Source organism: Marmota flaviventris, chromosome 14 (genome assembly GCF_047511675.1).
Source record: "Marmota flaviventris isolate mMarFla1 chromosome 14, mMarFla1.hap1, whole genome shotgun sequence".
Lineage (NCBI taxonomy): Eukaryota > Metazoa > Chordata > Mammalia > Rodentia > Sciuridae > Marmota > Marmota flaviventris.
Genome location: NC_092511.1, coordinates 24,078,381 through 24,092,489, shown reverse-complemented (window position 1 = coordinate 24,092,489; position 14,109 = coordinate 24,078,381). Strand labels below are relative to the sequence as shown.

Sequence of the window (14,109 nt, the reverse complement as noted above, 5' to 3'; positions counted from 1 at the left end):
CAGCCAGCCTCCTGTGCCATGCTCTCTGCCAGGCCAATCCCCTCCGTTTCTCAACACGACCGTCCCTCTGAATCCCTGCTTTGGGAGCACACCTGCCAGCCTGCAATGCCACATTACCCACATGATCCCCTGCCCATCCCTGTCTCAATTGACTCCACGTCACTATACGAAAGGCCAAAAACTGTCTTATAGAAAATCTCACACAAGAGATGTTGAAAATTCTTTGGCCAATGAGTCTCAACTCTGCAACTGCGGCTGCCCATTTCCCTCAATGAATAACTGAGGAATCAAATTTTAAAAATACATGATAATTCCAGGTGTGGTGGTGCATGCCTGTAATCCCAGCAGTTCAGGAGGCTGAGGCAGGAGGATCAAGAGTTGAAAGCCAGCCTCAGCAAAAGCGAGGTGCTAAGCAACTCAGTGAGATACTGTCTCTAAATAAAATACAAAATAGAGCTGGGGATGTAGCTCAGTGGTTGAGTGCCCCTGAGTTCAATCCCGGGTAATACCCCTCTCCCCACAAAATGATAATACTACTACTACAACCCAGCAGTTTTGGTGGCTCCTGTGTGTGGGACACAAAATATTTTGTGTTCATTATCTCACTTCTCTCTCCTTTAACTTCTTGAAAAAAGATATTAGTACTATCTCCTTTACAGATGAGAAAAGTTGGATACAAAGGAATTTGGTGGCTTGTTCAAGATCCACTGTAAAAGGCAGGAATTGAACCCACATCTATCTGAAGTCAAAGCCTTTACACTCCTTCAATTAGAAAGGGTCATTTTAAAATTAAGTGTAATGCATGTGTAAAACAGGACTTGTAAGTCTAACTAGTGAGATGGGGGATGGGCCTGCACTCTAGTTAAGCAGGATAATGACGACAAGGCCCAGATTGTCCTGCCAAGCACTCCTCAGAGCTTTCTCCACTTGAATCCTCATGATGACCTTGGTGTCTACAGGCTGAACTTGTCCCAGGTAGTAGTAGGAGAGTGTGTGTTCAAGTCTAAGCCTCCCCCTAAGTTCAGGTCCTTCCTCCAAGTAAAGCAATCTCCAGAAACAACTGGGTGCAAATCCCAGCCAGGATATAGGCAAATGCCAAGAAATACACAGTACCCTCCTTTTTTATTGGAGGTCGAGGCAGGTTAGTTGGGAATGTGATCTAAATCATTATACCCTCACCAGCTCCACCATCAGAAGGTATTAGTCCAGCATTTGCAGTTCCCACATCTGCGATGGCAACTGTCTCAGTTACAGTTCTAGGAAGGATGGGATGATCAAGAGATTCTGGTATGGAAAAAGCAGTGAGCCTCCCAAGACTGTGCCACCTGTCCATTCACCTCCCATATTCCAAGAAGTGGCAAAGAAAACACCCCAAGGTGTGGGTTCCCCTCCACACTCACCTGTTCAAGAAGGCGTTGCCAAAAACGTTGAGTTTCCTGAAGGGTTTCTTAGGATCCACTACCAGGGCGTTCCCAGGGATGATCCCCTCCGTGTCTCCTTGCATCACCGCAATGAAGGAGTCAGTGGTTGGCTCGGGTCCAATCCTCATGCCTGGAAAATCCTGTTCCAGCAGGTACCTGGCAAAAAGGAGCAGTCATGACGTAGGGATTCTGCTGGCAGATCACCACCGTGCATCTACCACAGGGCTGACAATATGCAAGTCACAGTAGGGCGGGATCCAGAGCAATGAGATTTCACGAATCCCAAGGACTTTGCAGAGGAGGTGGAATACAGCTCAACTTCAGATATCCTGTACTTCTTGGTCATTTTCCCTCCTTGAATTAGTGGGGGGGGGGGCAGGTGAAGGAAAGCCAGGTTTGAGCTCAGGAATAAAGACTGCATTGAAACTGAATCCTACCTAAAATACGGTAGGCTTCCCAGCTGAAAGGTAGGTAACCTGCTGACATTTCTACACAAAGGCATAGTAAGAATCAGACCAGTCATAGACAATGCTGGCTTTTCATAGGTTGTTATTCTTATGTCTGGATAGTTATTCAATATAAAATTAGCTTGTATATAATATAAAATAAAAACAGTGTGAAGGGTCAACTATGAAAAGCAAATCTACATCCCCAACCTAGACTTCTGGTCCCACTCTCTAGACTTTGCATTCTGTATCCTTCTAGAACTGTCTCATGTGCACACGTGTTACGCACAGAAACAGACACAGAGAGGACTGAATTTTTTAAACACAGAGAAGACTGCACATCTTTCCTTCTCTTTGTCTTTCTTGTCACATGCATTTAATTCAAACTTTCAAGCACGAAACTATATTCAAGATGCCATGCACGGAACCTGGCACAACACAGATTCTTTTTCTTTTGCCCTTGGGCATCAAGAAGTTTGGTTTTCAATATTATAGACCATGTTGGGATTCCCTGATGGAGATTTTAATTGTGTGTGTAGGCTTTTTTTTTGTTTTTGTTTTTTTTTTTTTTTTTGGTTCCAAGGATTGAACCTAGGGGTATTCAACCATTCAGTCACATCCCCAGCAGCACCCCATCTTTTAAAATATACCTTTTATTTTATTTTTACACAGTGCTGAGGATGGAACCCAGTGCCTCACATGTGCTAGGCAAGCACTCTACTGCTAAGCTACAACCCCAGCCCCTGTGCTTTGTTTTAAAATGCTTTTATTTTTTTTATCCGCTTGACTGAGAGAGGTGTCAAACCTTATCTTTTATCTACCAATGCTTTTTGATTGTACATGACATCCCCCCACAAGCCCTGCCCCCAACAAGTGCAATTTGTAACCACAAAGGATATGAGCAAGGGTGGGAACTCAGGCGCCTGCAATGATTTTGCAGATAATATCCATGCATATGTTTCTTTTCATGCTTAATGTGTTTGGCAGAGAGTAGCCAAGACCTAGTTTATTCCTCTTGGTAACAATGTAGAATTCCATTATATAGATTATCACAAGTTGTTTTTAGTGAAAATTTTACTACCTTTTAACACTTTCCATTGCCTAGATGGAAGAAAATGGTGGTAGAGGATTTTAAACACCGTCTCAACCAGAGAGGAGAAGGAGAGTATTTGTTATGGGATGAATTTATAACACGTCCCCTTCCTGAACCTGAATGTGAGCCAGGAGGTGGTGGGAAATACAAAAGAGCTCATCCCACTCACTCACCATGGGTCAGTCCTCAGGCAGGTCCCTCTCCTCTCTGGGCATTGCTACCTGTGCATTAGGAGACTGGGCCATGTGATCTCCAGGGTTTCTCCTGTTCAAAAAGTCTGTGCTACCCAAGCCCCTCTGGAAAGGGGAGAGGGGTGGTGAGCTGCCTGCCCCTGAGCTTCTACTGTGCCCTGAGTTGGCAGGTGCCTCCCTCCTCTTAGCTAGGCCCAGGCAGTGAGAAACCCGAGGCCACCTGCCCCTCTTTGCAGCCTCCTTCTAGAGACCAAGAGCAATGGCACTGTGAGCCAGGAAACCAAGAAAACTGCCTCTAAGGACATGGGAGCCCTTTGGGAGCCCAGGACAGCTTTGAGCACAGACAGCAGGAGGCTGGACTGAAGGAAGAAGCCTGGAACTGCCTTGGAGTGGGAGTGGCTGCAGTAGAGTCCCAGGAGCATCTTCCAAGGTGCTGATGGACAGGATCTAAAGGACAGCACCCACGAAACCCACATCCATGGGGTGAGCCCTTAGGAGCCCTGGGAACCTCTCTATAACCTGAGGGCTGGGGTCGGCATTCATGCTCAGGGAGTCCTCAGAAGAGATGTCAAGTTGGAGACTATTCGGTTGAGAAGAGAACTGGGGAGGTCTCCTGCTCTGTGGTCCTTGGCCCTGGCTGCAATTCAAGAGCTCTATGAAGCATTAGGTGATGGTGCTGGGCTGACCCAGAGCTCCTAACCTGTTCAGTCAGGGGCAGGGGCCTAGCAATTGCTACCTTTTAGAAGTTCCCCAGATGGCTCCACCATGCAGCCAGGATTTCTAATTTGCTCCCCATCAACCCTTTCATTTTCTTGAGACTACACGCTGATATCCAATAGGTCGGGTGGAGCCAGGGAGGCATGCTGGCTGTCTTCGGATTCTCAACATGCTACTTGTGCCTTGGAAAAGTGAAAGGCAATTGGAGCTGCACTTTACCCCGCAGTTCCATAGCAGTATAAACTGGGTTGCTACGCACTGCCTCCCCAAGGAGCCTGGGGAAGAGCCGTGGCAGCTGCAAGGAAGTTGTTGATCTACTCAGAGCCTCCAGCCCTGCTGCCTGGGAGGCTGCACCCTGGGTACTGGGTGGGGAGCCCCTCATTCCTCCAGAATTCCAGCCCAACAATCAGGGTGTGAAGGCAGGATTTCCTCTGGTCAGAGGGTCAGGTTGGAGCTGGCACCAGGCTGGGATGAGAATAAGCACACAGTTACACACGTGCACGGCGCTTCCTGCTTTCTTGTGCGCCTTCACCAGGTCTCGAGGGAGAGGCTGGGAATCTCAGTGGCTTGGGGCCAGCCATTGGGATTCTGCAGCATCCTCCTAGATAAGAGGAGGGAGGCACCTGCCAACTCAGGGCACCTTTGCTCCAAAGACATGCAAAAGCAGTTTCTATTAGGTGACCAAAGCAGGACACTGGCCCACGGGCTCACGGTCGGGCCAGATTACCCATGAACTTCAGTACCTCCCTCTGAATAGGGAGATAATGGTTCAAACTTTACCCCTGCGAGGTGCAAGGCACTGTTCCAGATGCTCTGTGGATTATTTCACTTCATCTTCATGTGGACTCTGATGTGAGCACTATGATCCTCCTCACTAAATGGGCCTAATAAAAAAATCCACTTCATAGAGTGTTCAGAGAATTAGTTACAGAGATTAAGCACTTAACCAGTAAAAACTGACACCTAGATTATCCCCATTTTAAGGAGGAAGAGACAAGAGTTAAACAATTTGCCCCAGGTTATGCATCAGTCATGGCTGGCCTAGGATTTGAACCTGGCACTTGGGTTTGAGAATTCATGCTCATAGTGACTATACCTACTGTTTTCTTTCCTGCCCTAGGCAATCCTTTGGACAGGACATACAGTCACTTCTTGGGGCAGGCTAAAAGGACAGCACTCCACCTGGAACTAGATCAAGGAATGGGACATAAAAGGCCATAAAAAAAATATGGTTTGGTGAGAGGTGGTTCAGGGTGAAGGCTTGGGGAAAAGGTGGGGCTTTGGGGCCACAACCCTGGGTGTACACCCAAATCCATAAACATCAGCCCTTGGGTATACAGCTTAGCTCCAGCGACTTGCAAAAGCAGTTTCTATTAGGTGACCAAAGCAGGACACAGGCCCATGGGCTCATGGTAGGGCCAGATTACCCAGAAGTACCACTCTGTGATTTGGGAATGTGCTTGTATGAGAAGTTCCTTGCTGCGAGTATGGGTTGTTGAGGTGGGAGGGAGTCAAAAAGGCTCCAGGAACAGCCGAAATAGAGAGAGAGGGGTGGGAAGAACCATTCTGAGGCAGCTTCCAAAATGTCCGAAATGAACAGGGCCAATCAACAGTGAAGAGGGATCCTTCTTACACAGGCTTCTCAAATTCCGTCCCTGAGAGGCAGGATGTACCCAGCAGACAAAGGGCTACGCTGCCTGGTTTAACAGGATGGTTTCCTGGGAAGTCACAGAGTGCTACCTGAGGTGGCCACAAAAAAGGGCCTCGGGTAGGATCTGCTGTCCTGCGGAGCTCACATGACCCAAAACTTGCTGACCCCTGTGGACCTGGGGAAACACAGAGTCTAAGGAGGCCAACAGCAAGTCCACAGGGCACAGTCAGGTCATGCAGAGAGCCTGGGGCTGGGTAAATTCTCAGGGACATTTGGGTATGGCTTGAGGCATCCAGTGCTCCTCTAACAAAGCTACCACTGTGTCCAGAAAGGAAAATCTATTGAGGAATCTCATGCACTGCCTCTTTATGGGAGGCAAGACAGATCGCCTCTGTTCCCGGGTGAAAACATTCCCACAGCAGTGTAAAAAAAGAAAATTTAATTCAAGCCTGGGTGGGATCAGCTGAGATGGGGACACACAGGATAAGGAGGAACAGGATGGGCTAAGCTTTCCCTGTGCGCCAGCACTGTTCTGGAAGCTTTACCTGTTTTACTCCACTAATCAGCCCCATGGGCTCTGTGGCAAGGTAGCTTTATTTCAGTTTTACCATTGAGTATATTGAGGTATGAAGTACCCAAGTTCAGAGCCAAGTTAACATATTTAGAGGTCTTAAGAGCTAAAAAGATAAGGGTGGGCCCTTTTCCCTTGCCATCTAATGCAAAATAAATAAGTGCTAAATCATAAAATAGATGTGGGAAAGGCCAACGCAATTCTGATTTTTCTCATGAGATTACTTTTCTCCACGTTTCTTTTTTTTCTTTTTCTTTTCTTTTCTTTTTTTGTGGGAGTAGGGTACTAGAGAGCAAACTCAGGACACTCAACCATAAGCCACATCCCCAGCCCTATTTTGTATTTTATTTAGAGACAGGGTCTCACTGAGTTGCTTAGCACCTCGCTTTTGCTGAGGCTGGCTTTGAACTCTTGATCTCCCTGCCTCAGCCTCCTGAGCTGCTGGGATTACAGGTATGCACTACCACGCCCAGCTCCACATTGTTTTCATTTTTTTGTGCACTGATTAGATGGCGATCTTAGTATGTGGCCTATTTTACTGTGACCTAAGTACCCAAGGTAAGGTGTGGAGCCAAGGATCTTAACCTAGCTGTTTCTAACTACCCATTTCTGTAATAGGGGAGCCCAGACTTTGGGTTGCTGCTGGAACCAAGCGCAGGGGAGAGAAACAGAGGTTGAGGATCTGCTTCTGGAGGCTTTGGGCTGAGACAGGTGCCCCAGCTCAGATGAAGAATGCACCCTCTAGGGAGGATACTTCCATCACCAACATAACTGTGGACAAGTGGCCCAAAAGCCCAACAACACTGGTCTCCCTGGTTTATAAAATGGAGAAAATACTTAGTTTCTAACTCACTCAGAAAGTGAAAGTTTTTGAGGTCATATACAAGGGTTCGGGAAAAGCAAATGCTACTGCTGACGCTGGCCCACATTGGCAGAGACAATAATTAGAGAAAATGAAGCCCTCTATGTTGCCGGTGGGTGCTCAGCACATTCCTACCCAGGGTCCAAACCCAGTTCAAATGCCTCCCCGTGCAGCTTTAACTGATTCATTACCCGCTCACCTAAGCCGGATGTGTTCATTCTTCCCTGAGAGTCTCACAGTTCTTACTTTGCATATTTTTTAGGTACACTCTAAAAGTGCATGTCACTCTCTGCCTATATTATAGGTATTCATGTTATATTTCAGTAACTTTGGGTCCCTAAGACATAGGTTCGTCAGCTTTAATATGAGGTCAGGGTAACAGTATTTGCCTCATCAACCTCACAGGGCTTTAGGGAGACTGTAATGTGGCCCACAGACACAAAGTGAGGTGGGAGACTCTTGGACAAGATGGGATGAGTTGGCTCAGTGTTCCCTATAGCACCTTCCATCGTCTCTGGGACGCAGCACCCTTATCCATGGGAAGAAGCTATTCCAGCATGAAGGAGAAGTTAGTGGCCAACTATCTAGCTCCCCTTGCCTGGCCTCACCTTGCAACAGGCCACCTGCCTAGGGCACTGCTGTCTGTCCACATAGCCTGGCACCATGCTCCTCCTTCAAGCCTCAGAGGTGTGGAGAGGCAGGGTCTCCCTCCATCTTGACTGTGATGGTGCCAAAGAGAGGCTGCCTCCCCCTCCTGAGGGTCTGCCTCTAAATCTCCTGGTAGCAAATCAAGGTACAAAGAGGAAGGGAATGATCAAGCCCCAAGTATGGTGCCTGAAACTCAAGGTACTAACTTGGGTCTGTCCTCTTCTAAACCTGATAGTGACCCTTTGAGATGGTCTACACACATTGAATAGATAAAGAAACTGAGGGCTGGGTCTGAAAGGCTGGGAGGCCTGGCCTTTGGTAGTCTTCCTAATTTGGTCTCTTGGCTAGGAAGTGGTGGAGCCTGGGTTCTGCTGACCTAGACCAGATTCAACGGGAATGGGATGCAGACCTTTCTCTAGAGGTATCTTTCTTCCAGTACATGCCTTTTGCAATGGTTTCCAAACACCTGACTTTCAAGGGAGATCCTAAGCTGGACCTGAGGCAGACAGATACAGTTTCTCTGGCCTAGGGTCTTCTGCTTCCTCGAATAACAGTCAGACCTTGGAAGAAGCAGGTTAATTTTCACACAGTCCTGCTCTGACACCAGCAGATGGGATCCCTAGCAATAAAAGGGCATCCCCTGATCTCAGAGGGTGGGAGGGGGCTGACCAGCACAGGGACCACGGCTGGTAGGACAGGCTCTGCAGAAGTCAGTGGGTCTCCCTAGGATGGCGGCCTCCTTTCTCTCACCCTTTGGCTTCCCAGAGAATCATCTTTCCAGGTAGTAACGCTGTAAATCCCAGAGTGAGGCCTGGGGTGGGTGATACGAGATGGAACAGCTTTGGGCAAATGGAGGCAGACACCTTTGGGGAAGGATGCAGAGTCCCAGAAGTGCAGAAGGTGGAACTGGCCAGCTGACTAGGCCTTGCCTCAGCTGGCCTGCCTTGTGCTCAGGCCTCAGAGGCCAAGTCACACTAAAGAAGGGCCATGCCAGCCTGGAGACCAGCCCAGACCTTCCTGCAGGGGCTCGGGCAGATTGGCTCTGCCATCTCAGGCCCCTCCCCAGTCCCCAGGGTCCTCTACTTCAGCCCAACTGCAGTCCAGAGGGCCTCCCTTACAACCCACAGGAGCACACCGGCCTTCCTCTGTTCACCTTCACTACCCACAGACAGAGGAGCCACAGAAAGTGGGCAGCAAGAGGGGTGGCCAGGGGGCCAACTGGCCCAGTGGAAGAGGAGTTTGAGGCTGCAAAGAGCGAAAAATAGCAGAGGCAGGAGAAAAGGTTGTCAGGGCTGGGGGGACACAGAGCTACTGTACTCCAAAGAGGCAGGCTGTGTTGGAGAGAGCGGCCGCCAGCCCCGTTTATTGTTTATTTTATTACTCTGGGTTGCTGGGCCTCAGGCCAGGGAAGTTATTTCAGGCAAAGATCATAGCGCATTAATTAGTTATTAGAAGAATGTCCTTTCTGTGTGTTCTTCCTGAGACAAGGAATAGGCCCCGTGGCAGGCACATAGAACTGAAAGTAGATGCACAGTCTGGAGGCAAAGAGCCAAGCACTGGGGGAATGAAGAGGCAAGCCTTTGTTTTGGAGGGAAAGGTCCCTTGCAGGTTCAAGCCTGAGCCAGAGAGGAGAATCAAGGCAAGAAGTGCAGAGAGCCAGGCAGGGGTGGACTTGCCCACCCCAGGGACCTTTGCTCACTGTGGGGAAGGGGTAATGTGCCCACTTGCCCTTTGGGAAAACAACTGTGAAATAGGACTCAATAAAAAAACAATAAAAATATTAAAAAATGAAAAATGCTGTGTAACCTTTGGCCTGATAGTTGTATTCTGGGAATCTGTGGGAAAAGAGCCCAATATGTGGGAAAATGTTATGAGCAGGGACCTTCAGGGTGATCCTACAATGACAAACAAATGAGAAGAAACCTGAAACATTCCAAAGAAGTAGCTGGTTAGGAGAATAATTGCATCCATGTGAAGTAAAATATTATATAGCTGTTAAGAATAATAATTTCATGGGAATGCTTATAAGTAAAAAAAAAAATCCAGCCTACAAAATTATATATATATTGTATATATATAATTATATATATTATATATATAATTTATATAATATATTTTTATATATATATGGCATAATCTCAACTGTGGTATAAAATAGTTAAAAATACTAGAAAGAAAAATATGCATGTTATTTAAAATGTTTTCCCCTGAGTTATGGGATTAGGGATGATTTTATTTCTTCAAATTTATTCATATCTGCATTTTTCCATTAAAAATAAACTGCTGGATTTAATGAGAAGAAAGAAAAATACATAATTTGGTTCAAGAGGGCTCCTTGGGCTACAAATGGCCTAGTCTGTTGGTTGACTCTCCCTTAAGGGGAAACAGCTTTTGATGAATGGGCTAAATTCAGTTACTGGTCTGAGTTGGGAGGGGAACTCTTGGACTTTGGAGGATAAAAAAGAAAAGAGGTCTGCCTCTCCCCGTCTTCTGTCTCCCTCAGATAAGGAATAATCTGGGGCAACACACTTGGTCACTTTCTTAGACCCATAACAGCCAGCAATGACTCAGACAAAGCTAAGAGGGCCTCTCAGACAAAAGCACTTAAACCTGTCTGCTACTCAGAGACCCTAGGGACTCTCACCCTTCTTCATCTCCCCTCCTATTCAAAACACGTACTGGACATCTCCTGTAGCTGAGACCTGGGAGATGCTAAGACCCTGATTCTGCTTTGTAAGAACCTGTGCCTTGGGCGGAGAAGTTCCAATAATAGGACACACTAAGACTCATAACCAAGGAATGTCCAGAGAGCCAGGGAAGGCTGTGCCGCACAGGAGCAGCCTGAAAATGCCTGTGCTTCCTGTGAGGTGAATCCAGGACAGGTGGGCACAAATCACAAAGGAAACCTTGTGCACAATCCAAGTATCTCTGCAGTGCCTCGGCAGCAATTTTAATAAAACGAGGGGCTGGGAATGGATCAGGGTTCTTACCTTAAGGTCCAAGGATAGCTCTTAGACCCCCAGCATTAAATGTAAATTTAGGATACATGTGCATTTTTCTAAAGAGTAGGCCCACAGCTTTTATTAGATTTTCAAAAGAAGTTCTGACCTTTTAAAAAGTTAAGAAGCAATGATTGGATTAATCCTGAAGTTCTAACACTATAACATATATAAGAGTCAACAAAACATCAGCCCTAGACCCCAAATGATTGAGAAATCATTTGAACTCTCAAAGCTCCTGAGCTCAAGGCTGTCCACGGCTTAAAAACAAACTTGATCTGGTGTTCTGTTCAGACATGACATGCTAGCTTGGTGCACGTCCTGCTCTCAGGAGGTGTGTTATAAGCCTAGTATAAGCTAGGCATTAGAGAAAATTAGTACCTAGAAAATTAGTAACTAGACCGTCAGTTTTTCTGCTTTCATCACCAAACAAGCAAGGCTTTGCTTGCTTCAGATACTCAAATAGCCAATGAATGGAAATGAGAGGACTCCTGCTTCAAACCCTCTGCAGGAGATAAGTACGCTTGACCTGGAAGGGGTACCAACCAAACCCCATCCCCACACTGACTCTTAACTCCTCAACAGTTTGGCATGCCTTCAAATGAGGCCAGGAAAAGCAGCCTGACTTTATAGGCTGAATTTAGGACTGAAGCAGAGCTTGTTCTCTGAAGACAGGAAGGATGCTCATTACTCTGGTGGACAATATACAGACCTCTCTCAATGCAGACTGGACAAACTTCCAGCCCAAGGATTCTGTCATTCAAGAGAATGGATGACTCACCCTCAAAGTTATAGGCATTTAGCCAACCATCTCCTCAAGGTTTGTATCCCAGGTTTGCAGCCGCCCATTATATGACTTTGGACAATTTATTTAATTTCTCTATTACCTCAGTTATCTTTCTTGCAAAGTCAGGGGACTGGATGAGATGCTGTAGTATCCCTACCACTTCCAAAAGTCTTTAAAATCATTATTGAGCCATTAAGGTCAAAGAAGAAAAGAGATTAAAAACATTCCGCTTCTCAACTCTGCATCTGTTTTGTCACCAAGAGATATACCTAAGAGCACTACCCCAGAGAAAGAACATAACAGGACAATTAGCACTACCTGGCACCACCTTCATTTCCAGGCCTGCGGTCATCAGAACTCCTCAGCTGCAGCCAGAAGGCCTCCAAGTGAGTGCTGAGCCATTTAAAAGGCAAGGAAAGTGATCCTGGCGCTGAAGGATAGGTCCCTAAAAAGTGAGGCCAAGTGCTCTGCCATTTTTTTCTTCCTAGGCCTTGGTTTCATCATTGAGAAAATGGGGAGAACTGGGATGGTCTTAAACTTGAACACTTAAAATCCACCCCCTGAACCAAGGGCTAAGTACAGAAGCCCTGTGTAGTAAGGAGAGGGGGGACTAGTAGGGAAATTGTGGGGGTCGCCTTTGAGACCACACACAAGGCTTTAGTCAGAGCCCTTAAGTGAAGATTTCCAGTTTATCCCCAGGCCAGAGACCTGAGGACTCAGCACAGGGGCACGGGATGGGCTGCCAGGCCCTGGGGCTGCTCACCTGATGAAGGTGGTCTTCCCCGTGGAGTACTGGCCCACCAGCAGGACCATGGGCTTGTTGTCAAAATCGGCATCCTCCAGGGCAGGTGAGTGGAACTCGTGGAAGCGGTAATACTCTTCCAGCGGCAGCAGCTTGCTCTTGTAGAGTTTCTTGAGCCCCTCGCTGACCGTCTGGAAGACCTCGGGGTCCTTCCTCCGGCGGTCATCGGTACCCAGCCAGCTGAACATCGCGGCCCCCTGGAAGGTTCCGCGGGGAAGGCTCCTGGGGAAGGCGCCCCGCCGGGCTCGAACCGCGCCGCCGCCTCACCGGAGCGCGGGGCTCAGCCGCACCATGGCCCGGGCGCTCGTTCTGCCCCTGCGACTGGGACCCAGCCCAGCCCCCGCTTCATCCGGCAGCCCCGGAAAATGATCTGGGCTGCGGGAGGAGGGTTGCAACCTTGAGCCCGACTTGCGACGAACTGCCAGATGCTGGGACTGTGTGTGTGTGTGTGTGTGGGGGGGGGGGGGGGGGTCTCCTATCTGCCCCAGCCCTCGCCTGCTCTGCCCGGCCCTCGGCTAGGGGATGCTTGGGTTCTGCTCCTGCCTGGTGGAGACCGCTCAGGGGAGGTGTCAGCGCTCCACAGCCAGAGGACAGCTCTGCATCTGTAGCAGCATCCCTCAGCCCCAGGCGCGTTTAAATGCCAGCGGTGCAGGAAGCCGGTGCGTGGAGGAAGTCCCTGAGTACTGGCACGGCCTGCCCGGTCCCACGGTCCCCGCGACGCGAAGCCGAGCAGGGCGCCGCCATGTCTGTGGGCAGGCGCTCTGCAGCCGGGAGGCCACTGCCTGGGAAAGGATGCTGGCCGGGTCCCGTGGGAAAGCGCTGGCGTTTCAGTCCCCGCCTCTGGGGGTTTGATTTGGGAACAGCGCCCTCTCAGGGACTGCTGTGAAGATGGCATTGACCTACTCTTGCTCTCCCTTCTTTGATATCCTCTGTTCCTTTAGTCATGAGGTTGATTCCCAAAGAACGCAGGCACTCTAGTATTAGGGAATATTTTTCCTGGGGCATGGAAAGAAGGGTCCAGTTTTAGGCTGCATAAAATACCCAAACTGTCATTAAAGTTTGTACTGGGCTTGGGGTGAAGTCAAAACTGTTCCCATTCATTCCTTCCAATAAAACAAAACAAGCAAACAAGCAAAATTCTATGCATATTGAGCCCATATTCTAAGCCAGACACAATTTTGACAACTGTGGATACAAAGGTGAACACTATGCGGAGTCTCTCTTCCAGAAACTGCAATCAAGGCAGACCTTACAGAGGAGACCGGAGCAGAGGGCCATAGAAGCAAGTGGGGGAGTTCTTACTTGTGTGTGGATAATGAGGAGGCAGGATTGAGAGATGGATCTTCAATGCTGAACCAAGAAGAAAGGAAGCCATTCCAAGCCAAGTAAAGAGCATTTGCAAAGGCCTGGAATTTGTAAAAACTTGGTGTGTGCAGGGCAGTGTCAACAGTTTGGCATAGCTGGAATGTAGGATTCAGGAAGATGGAAGAGGTAAGTGAGGCCAGGCAAGAGAGGCTGTGCATGCCAAGGCAGAAACCAAGAAAAGAATGGGGAACCCATAACAATATTATTACTAATAATCATTAAATTAATAAAATGTTCACCATGTGCAGGTCCCTCGTCTAGGATCTACAGCAAGCATTGCTTCTTCTAACTTTCATAATAACTCTTGTGCAGTAGAGCATATTATCTCCAGCATCTAACCAAGGACAGTGGGTGGGAGCTACAGCCATGCTAGGCAAAAAGGGGTGCATTGTTTGTAGAGAATTTAAATGCAATAATAAAACCATGCAAAGTCTCATCTGCTTTGTATTATCACCACCTAAATTGTGTGATGCTAAACCACTACTCTCTGACAAAGCAGAGGGTTCCCACTGCCCTCCCTTCAGCCGAAGAGGAGATAAAGAGCTCATGGATTGCC

General features: G+C 48.0%; 1 protein-coding gene across 1 annotated transcript in view; it reads right to left on the bottom strand.

Annotated features, from left to right (window-relative positions):
* The window catches only part of Ehd3 (EH domain containing 3), a 30,442-nt gene extending 17,432 nt beyond the window's left edge, over positions 1–13,010 (bottom strand). The window contains exons 1-2 of the mRNA XM_027933365.2: positions 12,150–13,010; positions 1,401–1,577 (exon numbers count right to left, since the gene is read on the bottom strand). Of these exons, the coding sequence (XP_027789166.1) occupies positions 1,401–1,577; positions 12,150–12,376 (404 nt within the window). The 5' untranslated portion in view covers positions 12,377–13,010. The remainder of the gene's footprint in view (positions 1–1,400; positions 1,578–12,149) is intronic.
* Positions 13,011–14,109: the final 1,099 nt, after the last annotated feature.